Source organism: Chaetodon trifascialis, chromosome 8 (assembly GCF_039877785.1).
Source record: "Chaetodon trifascialis isolate fChaTrf1 chromosome 8, fChaTrf1.hap1, whole genome shotgun sequence".
Lineage (NCBI taxonomy): Eukaryota > Metazoa > Chordata > Actinopteri > Chaetodontiformes > Chaetodontidae > Chaetodon > Chaetodon trifascialis.
Genome location: NC_092063.1, coordinates 16,416,975 through 16,437,543, shown reverse-complemented (window position 1 = coordinate 16,437,543; position 20,569 = coordinate 16,416,975). Strand labels below are relative to the sequence as shown.

The 20,569-nt window shown below is 42.3% G+C and overlaps 4 protein-coding genes across 5 annotated transcripts; 2 read left to right on the top strand and 2 right to left on the bottom strand.

Annotated features, from left to right (window-relative positions):
* Positions 1-691: 691 nt before the first annotated feature.
* Positions 692-6,609, top strand: tmem51a (transmembrane protein 51a). Its single transcript, XM_070969442.1, has 3 exons — positions 692-863; positions 2,467-2,922; positions 3,616-6,609. The coding sequence occupies exons 2-3, from the start codon at positions 2,516-2,518 to the stop codon at positions 4,019-4,021; spliced, it is 813 nt and encodes a 270-aa protein (XP_070825543.1). The 5' UTR covers positions 692-863; positions 2,467-2,515; the 3' UTR covers positions 4,022-6,609.
* A 490-nt stretch (positions 6,610-7,099) lies between these two features.
* On the bottom strand, positions 7,100-10,279 carry LOC139335510 (chymotrypsin-like elastase family member 2A). Its single transcript, XM_070969143.1, has 6 exons — positions 10,139-10,279; positions 9,764-9,861; positions 9,029-9,151; positions 8,679-8,815; positions 7,529-7,674; positions 7,100-7,288 (listed from the first exon to the last, which is right to left on the bottom strand). The coding sequence occupies exons 1-6, from the start codon at positions 10,277-10,279 to the stop codon at positions 7,100-7,102; spliced, it is 834 nt and encodes a 277-aa protein (XP_070825244.1).
* Positions 10,280-11,754: 1,475 nt separating this feature from the next.
* Positions 11,755-13,110, bottom strand: LOC139335508 (chymotrypsin-like elastase family member 2A). Its single transcript, XM_070969138.1, has 6 exons — positions 13,093-13,110; positions 12,955-13,040; positions 12,851-12,904; positions 12,588-12,724; positions 12,231-12,376; positions 11,755-11,913 (listed from the first exon to the last, which is right to left on the bottom strand). The coding sequence occupies exons 1-6, from the start codon at positions 13,108-13,110 to the stop codon at positions 11,755-11,757; spliced, it is 600 nt and encodes a 199-aa protein (XP_070825239.1).
* Positions 13,111-14,182: 1,072 nt separating this feature from the next.
* LOC139334948 (chymotrypsin-like elastase family member 2A) lies at positions 14,183-16,486 on the top strand. Of its 2 annotated transcripts, XM_070968250.1 has the most exons (8): positions 14,183-14,219; positions 14,392-14,480; positions 14,581-14,678; positions 15,100-15,222; positions 15,350-15,486; positions 15,632-15,777; positions 15,884-16,036; positions 16,469-16,486. In XM_070968250.1, the coding sequence occupies exons 1-8, from the start codon at positions 14,183-14,185 to the stop codon at positions 16,484-16,486; spliced, it is 801 nt and encodes a 266-aa protein (XP_070824351.1). The 2 variants fall into 2 exon arrangements, with proteins under 2 accessions (XP_070824351.1, XP_070824350.1); XM_070968249.1 differs by lacking the exon at positions 16,469-16,486 and having other exon boundaries at positions 15,097-15,222; positions 15,884-16,048.
* The last annotated feature ends 4,083 nt before the right edge of the window (positions 16,487-20,569 follow it).

Sequence of the window (20,569 nt, the reverse complement as noted above, 5' to 3'; positions counted from 1 at the left end):
ATCTGTATGTGAGGACAAAGACGAGTGAGGGGACTGAAAGCTACTGTTGACCACTGTGTGTTTACTAAAGACCATGTCAATGCACCCCAATCATCAGTGTGCACCAGTTAGATTCCTATTTACTACTTTAATGTGAGGGTGTTAGTCAGAATGAAGCCTGGACATACACAGAAGGATTAATCAGTCTGACTGTATAGTTGCCGCACACAAAAGACATTTTCACAGATTTGTTCAGGTCTGTTCTGTTCAGGTCAGTTTATTCCATAGTTTAGTTTCATAACAAAAATACTCACACATTCAGGACATTCAGAATTTCCCCTACAAGCAAAGGTGAGGCAGCGCCCTCTAGGGTGCCCCTTTTATTTTTCCGCCCCTGTCCCTCAGGCTACCAGAGTCTGCCTCTGAATGTTACACTCATAAGATATTATATTTTCTAAATTTCTACACAGCAGCACAAATAAAGGGGGGGGGGGGAGTTAAGCTCGCAATCATCCTGCGCCTTTTAACACTGACGCTACTTTAAGTCTCCGCCTACAGATTCTGCAGGCAGAGGAAAATTGGAATATAGCGAAACAAGCAGAGGTAAAACCTCATTCATATTCCCTCATATTCTTTGTGTCTCTGTAACGACACTTCCGAGAGTGAAAGGGTTAATGAAACTGGGAGTGAAGCCCTGAGCCCCCTCCCTCCTGCTTCTCCCCGCGCCTCAGCCCGGGCCCATCCGTCTCAGAGGAAAGTTCCTGACCCTCAAACGCGATTTGTCACTAAATTATGCCACAGAAACTCTTGCTGGCACCGACAGCGTTCGTAAAGAAACTCCACGCTTCCCACCTTTGAGAGGAAGAAGGCCACGCGATGCAGAGGTGAGTATATTTGGATCATTTGTATCGCTGAAATGTTACTAAAAGTTACACAACGGCCGCAGGTCGGAGCGGTGTCGGTGCTGGAAGGTCCCGCTGCGCCGCGTCAAACCCGCCTGGAGTTGTAGCAAAACGGACACTGCAGCGTATGTGTCGGTGGAAAACTGTTGTGAGTGTACAGAGAGGGTCCACCCCAAAACGTAGATCTCATCATCTACACTGTGTGAAGCGTTAGAGCCAAGCGAGAGAAGAGCGCAAACAGCTGGCTGCAGAGGAACAGCCATATCCGACTGTGGTGAAACTCAGCGCAGAGCTGTGTGGAATCAAGGTTTTTATGAGCAGCATGTTAATGTCTTACTTTACTGTAAAAAACAATCAAACAAACAAAACTGCTGCCCTGCGGTGAAAGATAACCAGCACTGAATAACTTACCACACACACACACACACACACACACACACACACACACACACACACACACACACACACACACACACACACACACACACGTTGATAATATGTGACATCTTCACAGAAATGTCCCTCAGCTCCTCTGGATTACATAACTCTAACAGCCTGTGAGTGATTTTATGTGTGTGTGTAGGCTACCAGGCCGGTGTGTGTGTGTGTGTGTGTGTGTGTGTGTGTGTGTGTGTGTGTGTCCAGCTGTCATGATGAGCACAAATCAGTCTCATGCCATGCATTCTTTAGTGAGAGGGTAGGCCTGTTCCTGAAGTGGATCCGGTCTACACTGTCCCCTCTCCCAGCAGGCCCAGGCACGTATGCACGTTTGCTGGAGGTGTTCCTTGGAAAAATCTGTGGTGTGAGCGTTTCATGGAGACATTCTTGAATTATCACAGTTGTTATATATAGACTCCAGACTTTTGTTGGGCTTTATTTATAGTTCCCAGCAGCCCTCCTCTACTCTGTGATCAAGCCAAGATTAAAAAAAATAAATCTAAAAAAAGTTAGACTGCAGGGTGGTCTTGTGATCAATGGCATGTTTTGAGCATGCAGGAGATGTGCAAGCCTGCTCATTCTCATTGTATCTCAGAGAATCATGTGACTGTACATCAGTGAAATTAAGGCGAAACTAACTGTTTTAATCAATGGATTTAACAGAGGCAAAAAGAAGTTTGAGCTTAATATGGCAAACCTGTGTATTGTACAGCCAGGATATGATATATCTTGTGGTGTTTTACGGAGACCATAGCTGTCCTTATCTAGCCTTGTAATGTGTTGGCAATGGGTAACAAGTGACTTTGAGAGGCGAGTCTTCTGTAAATTTTTACCATAGAGCACACCCATTCAGAGAAGCCGCTCCTACCATTACTGACTGGACTCTCGTAAAGGACGAAGCGCCAACATTTTCGGGAATATCTTCACAGATAATGTTTATTTCTGAACAGGGGAGCTCTGACGGGTGAGACACTTCAGAAACCAACTGATAGAGTAAGGGGGGGAATATGGTGTCTGCTCATCTTTTATTTCCACAGAAAGGCCGGGAACGACTGTGTTGAACATTTCCATTTTCCCGCATGTGAATGTTTGATTTTTGTTGTCTTTGTTGGTTTGTGTCCAACCTCGTGTGCTTTTCTCTCTACAGTTGTTGACCTCGCTGGAGCTGGTGTGACTGAAGTTAAGGGACTGACAAGATGCACTCCAGTGTGGACGGACCACCAAGCCCCCTCAGCAGAGGAGGCACTGGCAACAACAACAATAACAACAACAGCAGTGAAAACAGTGGAAACTCAGGTTCGCAGTACGCGCTGTGTGCTCTGGGTGTTGGGCTCGTTGCCCTCGGCATTGTGATGATTGTGTGGAGCGTGGTACCTGCGGACGCGGCCGCTAATAGCAGCAGCAGCAGTTCAGGAGGACAAGGGGATTTTGTGCGGAAGAATAAAGCGTCCTCCGTGGCGTTTGTGTTGGTGGGCTCTGGGGTGGCCATGCTGCTGTTGTCCTTGTGTCTGGGAATGAGGAACAAGCAGCGGGAGCAGCAGAGGCTCCAGGAGGCCCAGAACCGTGGAGAAGTGGCAACTAGTGCGCAGGAGGACAGAGAAACGTGAGTCCAATCAGAGCTTTCTAGCTAAACAACACTTAGGAATAAATAACCTGTGGGAACAAGAGGAGTAAATCTATTTATTTCCACGATGACTGTGTTTTTTTCTTGTTACGTCTGTGATTTGACCCTGTAAATGATCTTGATTTTGTGCATGTGAAAACATTTGCTGGTGGATTATTTAATCTGCTCAGAGGTTTTGTGGAAACATCACGTTTTGCTATTTTAACAGTCACTGTTGGACAGAATTACTTTACATTATGATACCAAAAGCATGTCTGGCATTCTTCGTTCAGGGGTGTATCACTGACTCCTGGGTGAGATTTGAGTCTTGAAACTTGGCTGCCAAATATTTTAATCCAAAAAGCTAAAGCTAAAAAGCAAATTATCCATATTATCCAGTTAATAACATCCATGTTAGTTTACTTTTTGATTTACAGACATCATAGCAAAGAAGTCCATGCTGCTGAGCGGCAGGCTCTCAGGTTTTTAATATTTCCCTCCAGCTTTCCAGTAATGATAGAAAGTGATTTGTGATAAACTTCAATACACTCATTTTACATGAAATATTTGCCAGTAATATATATTCATTATATGTTATCCCCTACTTATTAGCTTGAGTGCATGACCTGGCGGTGTACACGTCATGGTTCATCCATGTCATTCATATCTGTATGTTTCTATGAATGTCTGCAGTGCTGAGGAACAAGCCCAGCGTTACGCTGTACCCTCCTATGAAGAGGCTGTAGGCAGTGGCCAGTACCCTGTCCGTCAGAGCAACCTCCAGCCAAGCACCTCCCAGCTACCTTCCTATGATGACCTGGTCCAAGTCGATGGTGTACAGTATGAATTTGAGGGCTCAGAGGTCACGAGTACTCCATCACAGCCTGCGCCAGCTTCCAGTGCTCCCACTGCCGCTGCTTCCACATCAAACCGTAGACCTGGGAAAAATAACCGCAAACTCCTCCCCATCAAGATCCGCAGGATTAAATCGGAGAAGCTGCACATGAAAAACGTTGATAACTCTCAGCCAGCAGCTGGAATGAGTATAGAACCACTTACCCCACCGCCACAGTACGAGGATAAAGTGCCTCCAATTTAAGATTGATGGCATTTAAAACAATCTACTGAAATTCCTGGAATTGTCTCTGAGGTGTCTCTTACTGCCTTTTGTGGATCCGGATCTGCCTTGTTCGGCCAAGACTTGCAGGTGACTCTTCTTGCAGAACTTCCTCAGTGGCACTTTGTTTTAAGTATTAGTTCAAATTCATTACCCATGCCACATCACTCTAGAGCACTGAACAGAGGAACCTTTTTTTTTTTTTTTTTTCATCTTTTATCTTGGATCTTGCTGGCTCTCTGAAACAGACAGATTGTGATGGACGTAGTTGCTGGATCCTTTTTTACTGTGACAGATTCTGTCACACTGTGGCACTTTGGGTTTAAAGCACACACCAAATGCATTTCTCCTTCATTTCAAAGTGTTCGTGCATTGTCTTTACCTCCCCTGTGCGCTGACTGTGCACGTGACTTGACGTTGGAAGAGAGCATAGGACATCATTGAGCGGTCATAGTGAGGATTTGTGTGCACACTCAAATAGATATGTGCAGGGCGCTCATTAGGCTGTGTTCACGCTGGGAGGCTGTGGATTACTGCTGCCAGTGGTTTACCAAATGTAGGCTCCACAGAGAGGGTTGTATGTACTCAGCTGGACTGACCTGATGTGGTCTGCTACACAGAAACCATCCCTCATTGTCAACAATATTGTCTCTCCTGGTCCGCTAGAGCTCTGTGACATATTGGAGACAATGTGCTGCCCCCACATTTCCACGTTAGCTTCTGTTTCGCTAGCTTATGGATAAAACTCTTTATCTGCCTCTTTGAAAAGTTGAAACATGGTACAGGGGTTAAGTATTCTTTAGACAGGGTATCTTCTTCACAGCACCGTAAGAATCTTCTATTTCTAACAAGATAAAACAAAGCTTTGTTAACGTTTATCAGCTACAGCCCTTAGCCACTGGCACGCTCCCAAACCCTAATGGGAAATGTAGTTGTTGACTACTAATGTGATATGGCTTTTTTAAAATTATAATATCCAGGCACTCAGATGTTACCAGTACAGCAGTATGTTTATTTAACAGAAGAGGGAACCTTAGTTTTATGTTTCTGTTTCCAGAGACAAATGAAATCCTGTTATCCTGTACATTGTCTAGCAAACAGCTGCCTCGCTACAACTAGCAGCACGAGTGTCTGGAGTCCACCAGCTCTGCATCTTTAGCTTGCTAATGTTAGCTCCTCCTCACGATGAAGTAGTTTACTTTGGCTCTTTGATGCTTTGTGCTCGTTGATATCACAGAGAGAATGGGATGGACCTGTTGTTGAAAAGGTTGTGGTGGATTTAATGGCTGAAATTTATATTTACGTCAACATTTGGTTGCTTTTTAAGAGAAATGACTCTCTTGGGAGAAACCATTTTCCAGTAAGATGAAGGTCTCTCTTTGAGGAGTGGTAAACTGACTGCAGCTCTGAGTTTGACCTCCAGTTGTTGTCACTAAAGCACAGTTATGTGCCTTTGTGTCTTCCTAAAATGTTTTGAAAAGCCTTTTAGGGCTGAACCTGAGCTCTTCTGATGCAGTGTTGCTTTGGCTCTGTGAGAGAGCATGATGGAAGGAGCCTCTGAATGTCTGAACGCCTTTGCCCTGTAGCCATGGTGAACACTGCTGAGTTGTGAAGGCAGCAGTGTAGTCTTCGCTTCTCTCCGGCCTTGTTTTTGTTCTGACTGACCGACATAAAGACTCTTTGACTGTGCAGCTGCGCCATAATAACAGCATGCTCATCACCATTCCTCCTGCCACAGTTTGACTTGCAGCCCGTGTTCACTCGGACGTATGCAGACGGCTCTCAGCCCCATCCAGGGAAATATCTTGAGTGCCGTCATCATACATTATATCATTAATAACTGCCTGTCGGAAAACTCTTGTTTCTTCTTCAGGTTAGACTTTATTAGATATGAACAGCTGAAGCTAAATGGAAGGATTTATTGCTTTACTCGATCAGATATTACAGAGTTGCACTAAGGTTTTTTTTCCTCTTTTGTTTTGTGAGACAAAAGGCACTTGACTTCCTAATTCAGATCTACACTGTGCACATTTAGTAAAACTCAGTGTGGTCGATACAGCTCAAAGGCTGTCCGCTGGTCATACTGTATATTGGTCAAGCGAAAGGTAACGGTCATTGGGTCACTTCAGGTTTGTTGTTGGAATTCACATCAGCTGCAGTACGTCGACATTTCTCTGGCTGTTTTTTGAAGTTGAAATTTGCCACACAGTTTAGTCATCCTTTATTTTATTTTCATGTTCAGTGCTGCAGACAAAGTCATTGTACCTCATTTGCAAAGGACCAGTTCACTACATGATGGATTTTATTACTATGTCGTTGAAATGTTTTACATTGCTGAAATGCTGAGTGTTTTGATTTCGCAGTCAGTTTCTGTTTTACGTAGAAGAGTGCCTGCAACATTTCATTTATTATTGCTTTTTTATTACTCAAATCTCTATGTCTTTTATATGTACTGTGAAAATGTGCTTTTCTATCATAACTCTTTTTTTCTATTTCTATTTTTCTGAAGCTTGAAAACAAATGTATCTCATGAATATTTTATGAGAAATAAAAGGAAGTGTTTGTTAATTATTCAGTGTTTAAGAAGTGTATTTAACTGTCATTACTGAATAATTGTGAGTATGATTCCATGTTGACTCGTTTGTCTTAATCCCCTGAATATTTTAACATCCATATTTGTTGCTGAATTGTTACTGAGCACCAATTCTTCATAAATTCACAGCTACAGTAGTGAAAGTTGAAGGTGAGTGAAACATCTGGATGCTACCTAGTTGTTAAGGCCCTCCGGTGTGGCTGTGATATGGTGTAATGTTTAGCTTTAACAGACAATGGCTCTGTATTCCACTGATTGCACTGATAAACAGCATTTTTCTTTCACTTTGAAGTAAAAGAATGGGACAAACCATCATAAACCATAGTTGTTGTTAGTGCTGACCAAAGCACTTGAATAGCCTCTTCAGTGGTTGGTCATAACCTGCAGAGAACGAGAGAAAACACAATGTTATATTGTACTTCCTGCTTTTGAAAGCCGAGGCTTTTGTTTGCTTTTGGTTGCATTGTTTATCCTGGCAAGTTCATGGCTAATATGTTCCTCACCGTATTCATCCAGTCGATGTAGGAGCTGACTTGTGTAAAGACGGTAGGCTTCTGGAGGACATTGCAGCCCTGACCAGAAGCAAAGCTGACCACGCCATGGACGTCCCAGGAGCCATCGGGGTTCTTGCAATTCAGGGGCCCACCAGAGTCTCCCTGTGGGTGAGCAAGCACACTGTTGACCAGAAGCTTCTATACAGACATAATGGGGTATGGCCACTAGTGATCACTCAGTCATACTTTTCCTTTGACCCCATTTCAAAGTCAATCTCCTTTCCTTGAATCTTCCCAGAGTCTTTTACACAGTGCTGGATGCTAGATGACTTAAATGATTGTTGCAGCTGACCTTTAAATCACAGTAGCATCTTAAGAGGACCCTTCCTTGTATGAACTCACTTTACACCCAGCAGTGATGCCGTCACCTCCAGCACACACCATCTTGTCTGTGGCTAGGACGCTCCACCAGTCAGGCTGTGAGCAGGTATCATGGCCAACCACTGGCAGGAGTGCCTGCTGCAGGATGTCAGCTGGAGGACCGCTGGCTTTGGGAAGAAACACACTTAACTCAGGTAAGAAACAAGATTTTCACTTGGGAGACACAGGCAGGGTGCTGGGTGGAGATCATTTTTGTTGTTACAGATGGTGTTCAGAGTATAGAGTTAGATGATGACTGTACATGGGGATGTCTCTTGAGCCACCGAGCTGCAAGAGGGCCACTTTGTTTCGGCTGGATTATACTCACTGTTTTTCGACCCAAACCTTATTGAAATGTTATATCCAGCCATTTATAATTGTAAATACCACAACCTCACAGATAGCTATCATGCTAACAAAGGCTCCATTCTGTTGCAACATCTGAGCTTAAACACAATTCAGTGGCAACAATGTGTAGGCCCTTAACTTCCTGTGAAAAACAGGAAGTTCACAGGACAGTCATATATGACTATATGTCCAAAGTGTTGCAAACTGTGCCCTCTGTCATATTTAATGACTTCTGTGCCAAAGGTCAAGTCAGTTAAACTTATTATTAAACCCAATAAAAGCACGGTTTGTGTTTCTTTTTAATTGATAGGACAAATCAGGCCTATGGGAGGGAACTGTAACAGCAGTGTAGCATGTTCCTTTAAACTAAAGCTATTGTTGTAATAGGATGTGAGTTAAACAATAGTATCTCCAATGTTTACATGGGTAGCCAACTGTAGACTGTAAAATCACTTTTGCTATTGTATTTGAGAGGCAGTTTCATTGGCTTTGCAGAACCACAACAGGTTCCTTTTACATACCATTCATGCGAAGAGATGGTCATAGATTGATCATTGGTAGCTGCAGTAGGACATGAATTCACCTAAGGTATGGTTCAGTCTGAGCTCTGCTTATTGAGCAGGCTGGTGGTTAAGGCACATTTTTCTGACCAGTTAATAGCTCTGAACTATTCCCAGCTTTGGCCTCAATATTCAACCTAAATTGACTGACAGGTGCACAGACACTGTGGAAGTATGTAATGCAGATTCTCAGTGATTCATACAACTGAGGTGTATTCACTCACTGGAGAGTCGACCCCAGCCAGTGACATAGCAGGGAGCGCCGTGGGGCAGGACGACGTCCAGATCTGGGAGGCAGGCGGGCATGATTGTGTCAGAGAGGGAGACCGTGGAAGACAGCTTGATCAGGGCAATGTCATTACTGCAAAGACGAAAAAAATAAACCTACATTTAGAAACTATGATAAATAAAAGCAGAGTATATGCTGTGTTAATGTCTTTCCTATGTCGACTTCTTCATTTCAAAAAGATGCCAGTTAACTGATGACTGATGCTCTGCTTACATATGTTGACCTTCTGCTCTTCACCTGGACCCTCTGGACATATTAAGCTGTGTGGGCAGCTGTTGCTGTTACCGGCTGAGCAGGATGTTGTAGTCCTCATGAGTGATGATTGTAGCTGCCCTCAGAGCTATCGAGCCCTCCTCACTTGTCTTCAGGCTGTGTTTACCCAGCTCCACTCTGTAGTTGTAGCGGTCGCTGTGGGACGGCAGATGACACAGTGTTTCCGTAGAGAGATTGGACAGTACTATTGACTTTCCCGCCTGTGTGTGCAGCACTATGATTAAGCTGATGGTGGAATGCAAATGCTTAGCAGTCCTGTAGAGATAATGCATGGTTGTTTGGCTGACCAAACGATTTTTAACTGGCTGTTTGAGATCTCCTACTTTTTGTAAGCAATGTTTCTTTCTGACAACAGAGTCTCTTGAGTACAGCTTCTCTACATGCCTCCTTTTTTTCTCTGTTCAGTCATGGTGAACATTTCTGCTGATTCTGGAAAAAGTAGCCTGTTAGCAAAGCAAAAGGCATCATTTCCTGTTCGGCAGAAGAGTATTTCTTGGCACAGACCATTGGTTTAGCAAAGCAAATATGACTGCTGTCAGAAACTTGAAACACTACTGTGTGTAAATGGATCATGAACAGTAGTGAGAACTCATAAGTACTCAAAACTGCCACATATCACCAATTTAACAATCTATTCCTCGTCCAACCACTAATAACCATTAACCACTAGCTAACTACACAACTTTCATGCTGCACTATAAATTTGATCATATTGACAACCTTCCCCAGCGACCGAGTTAAGCATACTTGATGCAGTGTGCAGCAGTGAGGACCCAGTCAGAGGAGATGAGGGTGCCTCCACAGACGTGACTCCAGCGCCCACTGCTGTCTGACTGGAGTGAGATCTGAGCAGAGCAGAGCAGAGCCGAGCAGAGGACAGCATGCATTATTACACATTAAAATGTCACTCCAGCACCCCACAAATCCATTTCATCCCTCATCCCTGTATACATGTGCTCTGGAGGAGCAATCACAATCAGACGATACCAGACGATTCATAGAGTAAGTGTGTAAAAATAGCTGTTGTTTTGTCCATCTGTAGTGGGAAAAGGTGTGTTGCGTTCATGCTGTTCTGTGGTTGTCAGAGTGAAGATGTTTTTGCACATTTAGAGCAGAGCTTACCTGCCAGGGCCAGCTGTGTGGCCTGACATCCTCTCCTGCCACCACCCTGTTCAGCAGAGGTGGCAAAGCGGGAAGGCCACATCCACAGGCTGCGACAAGGTAAGTAATGCATGTTGTGAATTTATGCACCGGACCAGGCATAAAAAAGTAGGTAATTATTTTGTTGTGCAAGTTAAGTTGTGGATTAATTATAGCCAAGAATGAACATCTATGTTCAGTAAAGCTTAAACAATTCCTATTTTCTCAAATAAAATGTGATCATTGGTAGTCTTTGCAAGACAAATATGGGACTATTCTTCTGGATTACGCTACAGCAGATGAGTTTGAATGAAGTAACTAATGTGAGAAGAGTGGAAGTGTCGTACAACTCAGGCTTTTAGTCATGATAATTGTCTGTAATATACCACTATAAAGCTAAAACTATTGTCTCATATGAGCTGAAACAAGGACCTGAACAGCAGTAAGATCTAGTCAGACGTTTATTTACTGGATACAGCAAATAAATGGAAATGGAAATTAATGGAAACACACCAGCCACATGTAATGCAAATTTTAACCAAATTTACAGAAAATCTGTAATAAATTGCAAAGTAATGCATTTTTCCATCCACTGCTGTTATGCAAATATTAGAAGTTAAGCATCTTGAGATAAACAGCTGGTGGTGCTGATTCTCCACCCAGCTGCCATTAAACCACAGCACAAGAAGGCAGCACAATGAGATGACATCATTAAAAGAGCACAAGTGCTACCTCAAGCTGTGGAAAATGATGTGGCCTTAGTGATGGAAATATGACATTTCTGTTCTGTTGTCTTTTATCTAGCTGTTTTCTTATGCAGGTGAATGGAAATGATTCTAACAATTATGCAAAATGATCAGTTTAGCAGTTATGTAATAATTGTGACAGACCTACTTACCGCCAGCAACCAAAAAAGTGAAAACCACCAGGCTCCTCATGACTGTAGAGTATGCAGTGGAGGCCTAAATCTTGTCTTAAGAAGAGGCTTGTATTTATACTGTATGTTAGCAACCTCTGAGCAGTGTGTAGACCTGGTCCTGGGAAAACCAGCTGAAGTGACGAAAGACAAACAAGGGTTTGGAGACTGAGGACACAGCATGTGCTAGTTGATAGGATTTTCCCATCACTACTCCCACTGGGAACATTGGGTGCTTTTCATTTAAGTATCACTGATAAACCTTAAAAGATGATATATTTGTCAGAATAGAGATAACTGAATATTCAGAATAACCCCTGAGACTTAATTTTCAGCTTTGCTTTATTGCGTTTCATATTTCTGGGAAACTGCAAACCAGTGATTAAGACAAAAAAATGAACAAAATAGAAAATAACAACTCCATTTCATTTATAGTTCCACATTTTATTAATTTTACATGTGCATGTAGTGGCTCTGATGCTGGAAGCCTGTCGTCTCAATAGGACATCATTTTCTGTGGAAGAGATGACGAAGACAAGTTAGATTCATTTCAGCATCGTGTTTCCAGCAGTAACACGTTGGATCGTTTGTTTTAACTGATCCAGATCCTTCTAATGCTTGAAACCGAACAAAATATCACAAATAAAAGTTAAAGTTTTCATCGGGTGATGTAGTGAGAGCTTCAGGAGCTTACAGTGTTTATCCAGTCGATGTAGGCGCTGACTCTGGTGAAGACGGTGGGCTTCTTAGGGAAATTGCAATCGTATATAAAGCTGACGATGCCGTGAACCTCCCAGGCACCGTCAGAGTTCTGGCAGTTCAAAGGGCCGCCAGAGTCTCTCTGATTCACGTGACAGAAAACACGATCAGTGTGCAGATTCCACATGTAGCCATTACCCTTTAAAGACCCTCAGCGAGCATTCTTAGTGTTTGTTCACTTATGATACCTGACAGGTTTTGAGTTGGTGTTCATAGAAGGGATTAAAAAATAAATATCAAAATGAAAAATATACACGTGCCGTTTTCTCTGCATTAAGTACAAGAATTAAAACTTAACAAAAAGGTGATGGACACAGGTGAAGGAAACACCAGCATGGCTTCCTGTATCCAGTCTACCGATGTCAGAAAACATTGGTGCTTCAGTATGACCCGACTCACGTTGCAGCCAGACGGGACTCCATCTCCGCCTGCACAGACCATGGTATCCTTCACCTGACTGCCCCACCAGTCAGGCTGGGTGCAGGTGACGTGGTCCACCACAGGCAGGAGAGCCTGCTGCAGCATGTCAGGAAGGGGACCTCCGGCTATGTGGAGGAGAGATGAATACAAGTACAGTACAGTACATATAACTCAATTGCTGTGGAGCTCAAATACTAAGATAATACTGTATACTAACCCAAGCACTGAGAAGCTGTCAGTAAGAATGTTTTCTCAGCTGCATCTATTATAATTACATATGAATACAGACAGTGAACTGATTTTATCAGAAAGAGAGGGAGGCGACTGTGCGCTCACTGTAGAGGTGACCCCATCCAGTGATGTAGCAGGGGTAGTTGTTAGGGAGGATGGCGCCATCAGCAGGGACACAAGCAGGACTGATGCTGTCAGAGAAGGTGATGGGGGACTCCAGCTTGATCAGGGCAATGTCATTACTGCAGAGGAAACACACACACATAGATCCATCATAGACCTGCAGCTCTTTTCTGAAGTCAAGATCTCAGCTTTTTGATTCTCACTAACATCTTGCAGTTCACAGACATTCACAGACACAGTTTTACCGGATGTAGCCGAGGTCCCACTGCTCGTGCACAATGATGTTAGAGGCATCATTGCTGCATTGAGAACCCATCATGAGTTGCTTTTGGGCTCCACTGTTTCATACCTGATGCAGTGAGCAGCAGTGAGGACCCGCTGGTTGGAGATCAGGGTACCTCCACAGGTGTGTTTCCACTCACTCTGGACATTGTACTGCAGGGAAATCTAAAACATACACATGAACACAATCACACTTCCTGCTTACATGCAGCTTTGTTTCCATCAGTGCCCCCCCCCCCCCCTTGTTTTTGGTGTCCTTATTATGGATGATGCTGTTTTGGCTGTGTGCAGTGTGCATGTCCTGATGGGAATATGCCTCCTGCTTAAGTGTCTCTTTCCAATTTAAATGCACCCTTACTTTAGCCACTGGCACATCTTGATTAAAAGCTGTGTTTTTTGTGCCTTTGGTTGCTTATGTTCTCAACTGCACTTTTATTTCCTTTATTGACAAACGTGTGATTTTATATCAATGTCAGCAGTGGTGCAGAAAAAATACCACTGAGATATACCACTATAATACAACTGCAGTACTTATTTAGACACCAAAAGTGCGGTAACAAATGTTTCTGAATGTTAAGGTAATATGCAACTTTATTACACATGAGATGAGAGACATAAAATAAAATCAATAACATTATATTAGCTTAGAATAATTACATATACAAAACAATCATGTTTAATAGTTGCATTGTTTTATGTTTGTAAACCTCACTGTAAACCTCAAACACTGATGTGGGATTAATTAAAACGAATTGATTTTGCAGATATTTCTAGAATATACACTCATGTGCGCCCATTATTACAGATTTTTTTTATATCCATAAGCAAACATGATAAGATACATTAAAAGCTGAATTTCTGTTCAGACCAGAAAACTGACTTCTGTAGTAAAAGCCTGAAAAATTAAGTTTTAAATGTGTGTGTGTGTGTGTGTGTGTGTGTGTGTGGGTGGGTGGGTAGGTGGGTGTGTATGTGGGTGTGTGTGTGTGTGTGTGTGTGTGTGTGTGTGTGTGTGTGTGTGTGTGTGTGGGTGTGTGTGTAACATAATCTCTTGGATAAAGCTGAAAGACCTGACCAGCTGTGGGATTCACACAGGGGTTGGTATGGGTAGATACAGTGTATTTGGGATGTTTGTGAACTTATCTTCAAGGTTGATGCACTTTTTCCACCTGGTAGCTCTGAAATTTCTCTGAAATGTTAGGCAACACATAGCATGGCTTTACACAGGTCTGTTAAAGCAATGCTGTATATAAGGAGGAACAGGTCCCCCCGAACTTCTGCTGATGATCGTCACAATGAAGCTCGTGATTTTGGCTTTGTTTGTCGCTGGTGGTGAGTTCTGATATTATTCTGACCTGACCATTAAATGTGTTGCTACATACAACTGTCCACATTTGTTTTAACAATATTTTTGCAATATTAAATAATTTAATAAGAATTTTATATTACTTCTGATGTTAAGGCGCCTTCATAAATCGTCATATTCTGTCCTGTTGTTTCTTAGCTTACGGATGTGGCCTGCCCACCTACACCCCCATCCTCACCAGGGTGGTTGGTGGACAGGATGTCCGTCCAAAGAGCTGGCCCTGGCAGGTATGCCCCTTTAATAAACCTCTCCTTTAAATTCTGTGTCTCCTGTCCATTTGCTAAAATCATAAAACATTCACACACTGTCGTTGTTTGTTCTCCTCAGGTGTCTCTGCAGTACCGGAGTGGCAGCAATTTCTACCACACCTGTGGAGGTACCCTGATCTCCAACCAGTGGGTCCTCACTGCTGCTCACTGCATCAGGTGTGGCGAAAGTTGCAGAAATGTGAAATCAAGGCAGTGTACGAGGCACAAAGGGCACTTATCAAGCTGGGTGATAGAGGTCGTATGTAGAGGGAAATAAGTTTGGATTCAGATATTTTATTTACTTGTTCTCTTACTTTACTTTAGCATAAGATAAGTAAAATGCTCAGAGTTGGCATGACAATGCAATTTGAAGGCGGCCTTTTTGAACTGTGTCACTGATAGTTAGTGTCCTTACTTTTATTCAGTGAAATAATTAAAGAAAAGCTATTTTATAGATATCAGAATATCAATAATTAACAATCCCACTTTTGCTGAAACTCTTTAATCAATCACTTTCAGAGTTCAGTGAATGCTGTGTGTTAGCACAGATCCCACATGACCCCTGACCCGTGTTTCTGTGTTTTTTGTGGTCAAGCAGTAGTCGCACCTACAGAGTCTACCTGGGAAAATACAGTCTGGAGACTGACAATGAAGCTGGTTCCATCGCTATCAGCCCCGCCAAGATCATCGTCCACGAGGGCTGGGACTCTTATAGAATCCGGTGGGCTCAGTCATTTCCCTTCATCTTGTAGACGATATACAGTATATGATGCTGCCTTTTCTGATTTGACTTAACCTGTGCTCTAAGCATTCTGTTTCTAAATGTGGTATTTGCATTCATGCTCTAGTAACGACATCGCCCTGATCAAGCTCTCGACTCCTGTCACATTCTCTGATTCCATCATGGCTGCCTGTCTTCCTGACTCTGGTGACATCCTGCCTAACAATGCTCCCTGCTACGTGACCGGCTGGGGCCGCCTCTGGAGTAAGTTCTACCATAAAACAAACGAACAAAAGCTGTCAACCAATATCAATTTTGCTATATCAATGTTATATATTTTTTATGCCAAAGTTACTTGGCATAAAATTTAATTACGCCTCTTTCACCTCTGCACTGTTCCCCCCTAAAGCTGGAGGTCCTATTGCCGACATCCTGCAGCAGGCCATCCTTCCAGTGGTCGACCACGCCACGTGCAGCAGGTATGACTGGTGGGGCAGCCAGGTCACTGTAAAAATGGTCTGTGCTGGAGGAGACGGTCAGCTGGGTAGCTGCCAGGTAAGTGTGATTCATTTTATTTTTCAGACTGTTGTAATTTTTCAGAAAAGTTCCTGTAAAACTGAAACCCTGCCTTACACTCATATTTGTCTCTGTTCCCCTTCAGGGAGACTCCGGCGGTCCCCTGAACTGCCAAAACTCTGATGGCTCCTGGGACGTCCATGGTGTGGTGAGCTTTGGTTCAGGCTTGGGCTGCAACTACCCCAAGAAGCCCTCCGTCTTTACCAGGGTCAGCGCCTACATCCCCTGGATCAACAACGTAAGCGAATAAGAACCGAACAGTAGAATATCTGTCCGAAAGATTGCATGACTTTTTCCTTCACTGGAGATAAAGCCACTCAATGTTGACTTGCTTTGCAAGCAAATCAAAAAATATGAATCCCTTAAATTACTTATGGGAGGATTTATTTGCGCCTGTTATGTGGCTCCTAATAGTACACAAAAATCTGAGAAATGGTTTTATTCAGAAAAAATATTATTCCATTTTTCTTTTCTGGCAAAATTGTAATCATTTTCCAAAAATTCTTACATGAAATCATGCAAATTATGAATTATGACAGCAATCGTCATCTCCATTTTAATTTCAACAGCTGCTCAGAAGAGTCAAGTGGAAATGTCATAAGTACAGTTGCTCTTGTGCCCTCTAGTGGAGAATTTTAAAATAATCGCATTATTCTTTTTTTATTCCCAGGTGATGGCCACGAACTAAGCCGTGGATTGGTTTAAGTCATTGTTGTTGCACTTTAACATCAAATAAAGAATGTACTGACCAGTACAGGGTCTTCTGTCATTTTCTAATCAGACATCAAAATGGTTTTCAGGTGTTGGTTCGGCAATTGTCACAAAATACCCGTCCAAACCCATCCAGAGCCTACAATGAACTCTACTGGCTTTATGTTTATGAAATACCTGTTTTTACTGTTGCTATGAATTAAACACTGAGGTGGTAGATTTGCAACCACAGTCATGGGCTTAGTCATGGATCATCTCTTCAAATGCCTGTTATTCAATAAGTCTCACTGTGGCAAATGATAAGGTATGTTTTCAGGTTCCCCAAAGACCACAAACTGAATGAGTGAAAGCAGAGCCTCACGCCATCTTTAGTGCATTTTGTTGTGAGGACCACCAGTTAAACAAATGATTCTTGATCAGTAATAACCACCTTTTGAACTACCAACAACACCTGATGTTAATGATTGACAGTAAACAAACAAACTAGAACACGTTGGCATCGTTTCAACTGCATCCATTTGCATGTGGACTCTTGACTTTTTGTATATGGGAAAGTGTGATTTCTCTTTTGTCAAACGTTGGATTTTTAATTCGCTCCAACACTTGCCAATTCTTCTCTCTCAAGAAAACTCCTGTTAGCAAGAACCACATGGCCTCCTTCAAGCTTCCCCAAAAAGCCTGACTGTGATGCTATTATATTGTTGGAGGTATGGCCTCTAAATCTATCTGATGATATACAAATGGCCCCTGCTGGTGTTATTTCAAATAGGTTCTTAATAATGTTTTGATTTTATCATGTGACCAGGTTTCAGCTTGGTTGAGGTTCCAGATTGTAAAAGATCACAGTGCAGAAGACAACACAGGCATCAACTCTGTTATCTTTGAAACAGTCAAGAAAGATGCTCCAAATGTCTCTGCAATGTATCTGTTAGTGAATCCATGTTTGACCTTCATGAGAACCAAGAGCAGGTGGTCTTCCCAACTCAGTTCATCCCTCAGAACAACACTGTCTCTTTTCAAAAACATGTGATGGACAAGTGAAAACGTGCAGTGACAGCACTCCTGCTAAAATAGAACTTGAGTCTTCACCCTCAGTGGAATCAAAACCAAAGTTTGATCTCCCTCGTTCCTCCTTCACTTGTTTATCTTCCTGTGTTGACTTTCTTAACTTCTTGTTTCAGTGCTTCATAGTTTTTAAATAGCTGGTTGTGCTGCAGGAAGAGTGGATCCATTTGCTTTCATGGCACCAGGTCTCATTCATCTGCAACACCACGAAAAGAAAACCAGACATGAGCTTTTACAATCTAAAAACAACCACTTGTATGTACGGAAACATAAATATGATATCTCTATAAAACTTCGGCGATGTGGTCTGATCTGCTTCAGGTGGAACAGTGGCTCCAAAACGCTGTTTCACTCTGTGAACCACAGCAATGTGGGGAAAATGACACACCCTTCAGTCGTCTGTATAAGCTGATAAACAACCAGCCTGAGATAACCACCAAACAAACAAAGAAAAAATGGTGGTGCGTAAGAAGAATGTGGCCACTGATTAAATGCCAATTGACAGAACGCCCACCGTAGTTAAAAATAGAAGGTACAAAATCTGGGCTGTCACAGTCCATAGATGGCTTCCCTAATATGACAGGATTTGGCATGAAGGCCAGAAAACACTGGTGATGTTCATAAATCATGGCAACCAGGAACACAAAAGAGGTCAGTGATGAAATAAACCACTCACCCATATCAGCTCATCAGGATTTTACAGTATTGTTCACACCATTGTACCTGTCCCTGTCTTTAACATATCTGTGTTTATTAGACCATTGGGGGGCATGTGACAAATCAACAGGTCATTAAAAACCCTCTTATTTTCTCACTTTTGTCTTGTGGTTTCAGCCATGTATAAAAAGACACAGTTTTAACTGACTTAACTTCAAAAGATAACTGCTTCTGAGATTCCTGCCTCCACCGCTGTACTGAACTAAATAAGATTTGTTGTGCTCACCACTAAAAAAATGAAAGTAAACATTTCAGCAGTAACATCTCTTCACAGATATAATTACGCTCTGACCTGGATTCTAATTTAGAAACCTCACTGTCAACAGTTGTCTAAGGAAATATTTGATATAGTTCCTCTGACACATCAAGCAAGTCATGTTAACTGATATCTAACATTGTCTGTAGATATGCCAACTCAATACCACACTACATACTATGGAGTGAGTTTTCCTTTTTTGTATGGATACGTGATTTTTGTTTCTATATTGACATAATGGTATGTATGTTTGAGTATGCATCAACAAAAAACAAGAAAACAAACAGAGCAAACCGCATTACAATATAAAAATGTTGCCTCTATGTATGGGATTGCTTTGACGGCACGTCGCCACTAGATGTCGCTTTAGAACACGAGGATGTCCTTTCAGAGCTTTCAACAAGAGCGATATGTTCTCACTCACTTCCGCCTTTAAAAGAATTCCAGTTGCGGACTTGCCAAACAAAATTTTGTTTTGAATGATAAGTCCAAAAAGAGATCAACTTCTCTGACTTACATAAAGCTGCAGGTAGTAGACAGTTGACCTCAAATGTGGTGGAACTTTTATTTGATTAGAGCACCTGTTCTTGTTTGATACATAAACAACTACTGCCATAAACGAGGGCGAGGAAGCTCGTCATGGTGACATAAGTAGATATCATCTGCTGCCAGGTGAAGAACTCACCTGCTAGATAAGCTTGTTGCAGACTCTCTTGCAATGTTGCCATCTTGAGTTTTACATCCACCATGAAATTGTATCATTAGTGCTGGAAATTAGTTTGCCTGTGTCAGATGCAACATATCAAATAGGATTCAACGCAAGTAGTAATATGCATTTCATCGAAAAGTCAGTATGCTGATTGATATGATGTAGCCTCCATATGGTGCTTTGTCCCTCTTGTGTTTTTGGTGTGTGACTGTTATTTTTTATTTATGTGGGATTTAAATTTACCATGAGGCCACAATAACCAGGATTTCAGACATGTTGAGGGCATGTGTCACTCGTGTCAGTAAACTGATGGCGTATCCAAACTCGTGTTTTTGCTCCTCTCGCTCTTTGTGCATGTTTGGTGAAGCATGTTTATGCAACTAAATTACTTGCAATTCCGACTATGTCCACTAGGTCTAAATTGCAGCATAAGCTGTCGCTGTTTCACGCATGGCTCTTCTGTGCGATGGCTCGCGAGGAAGAAGTTGGTCGCCATCTTGAATTATACGTCGTTTGTATATGATTTCACTCCATCAGAGTAATTAATGTTTTGTATTTTAGACTTACCTGTCGTCGAGGAGACGTCTCCAAAACTTTCGCTGAGGAATGTACCTGCCGTCAAGTAGGTTCGTTTATTTAACGTTCGTCCTTTATACAACTTCATTATCACCAAATGTTAGTAATAAGTGCTTCTTTTGAAGAACCGAGCCACCGTAGGAAGCTAAAATGATCGAACTTGGGTTGCTGACAAATACACTTATCTTAAAACTAAATTTTTTCTTCAAAATTATGCTTTTATTTTTATTTTTTTTCAATTGTCTTAATTTTCTAATATGCGACCTGGCGCCAAATTAATCTTGAAAAGTAGGCGGAAGTAAACTCGTTACTGAGGTGACGTTTCAGCTCATACACCGTCAAAATAATGGTTATATGTGAAATAAATGTCTACAAATGCAACAATTCGGCCAGACTTAGGCCAATTTAAGAGACATCTAGAGTTAGAGTTAAAGATATTAGAAGTACAGTTTGATTAACGTTACACGATTGTGGACAAGCTAACATAAACGTCTTTTCACATCTGATAATGACTTTGCTCCATTTACCTCTGGACTGCAAAGCCAGCGTGCTTCCGCTGTAGCCATCAGACAAGATGGAGTCTCAAAACGGCTTTTATTTGTCAGTAAAATGAACATTAGAATACACAGAATCTGAAAATTCTGTGCCGTATCCATTCCTAAATTGTGACGAGGAACAAACTCAGACTACATGCAAGTGCAGCTCGTGTGCATGATGTCACTGCTGTAGTGACATCA

Excerpts from the sequence above, each read along its gene's own strand:
- tmem51a (XM_070969442.1), top strand. The coding sequence starts at position 2,516 with ATGCACTCCAGTGTGGACGGACCACCAAGCCCCCTCAGCAGAGGAGGC. Across the intron at positions 2,923-3,615 it reads GCGCAGGAGGACAGAGAAAC|TGCTGAGGAACAAGCCCAGC; the intron begins GTGAGTCCAATC and ends GAATGTCTGCAG.
- LOC139335510 (XM_070969143.1), bottom strand. The coding sequence starts at position 10,279 with ATGCCTGGTCCGGTGCATAAATTCACAACATGCATTACTTACCTTGTC. Across the intron at positions 9,152-9,763 it reads ACTGCTGCACACTGCATCAA|CGACCGCTACAACTACAGAG; the intron begins GTATGCTTAACT and ends GCCGTCCCACAG. Across the intron at positions 8,816-9,028 it reads TACAACATCCTGCTCAGCCG|TAATGACATTGCCCTGATCA; the intron begins GTAACAGCAACA and ends TCGTCTTTGCAG.
- LOC139335508 (XM_070969138.1), bottom strand. Across the intron at positions 12,905-12,954 it reads ACTGCTGCTCACTGCATCAG|CAATGATGCCTCTAACATCA; the intron begins GTATGAAACAGT and ends TTCTCAATGCAG. Across the intron at positions 11,914-12,230 it reads GAGTCCCGTCTGGCTGCAAC|AGAGACTCTGGCGGCCCTTT; the intron begins GTGAGTCGGGTC and ends CACGTGAATCAG.
- LOC139334948 (XM_070968250.1), top strand. The coding sequence starts at position 14,183 with ATGAAGCTCGTGATTTTGGCTTTGTTTGTCGCTGGTG. Across the intron at positions 15,223-15,349 it reads TGGGACTCTTATAGAATCCG|TAACGACATCGCCCTGATCA; the intron begins GTGGGCTCAGTC and ends TTCATGCTCTAG. Across the intron at positions 15,778-15,883 it reads GTCAGCTGGGTAGCTGCCAG|GGAGACTCCGGCGGTCCCCT; the intron begins GTAAGTGTGATT and ends GTTCCCCTTCAG.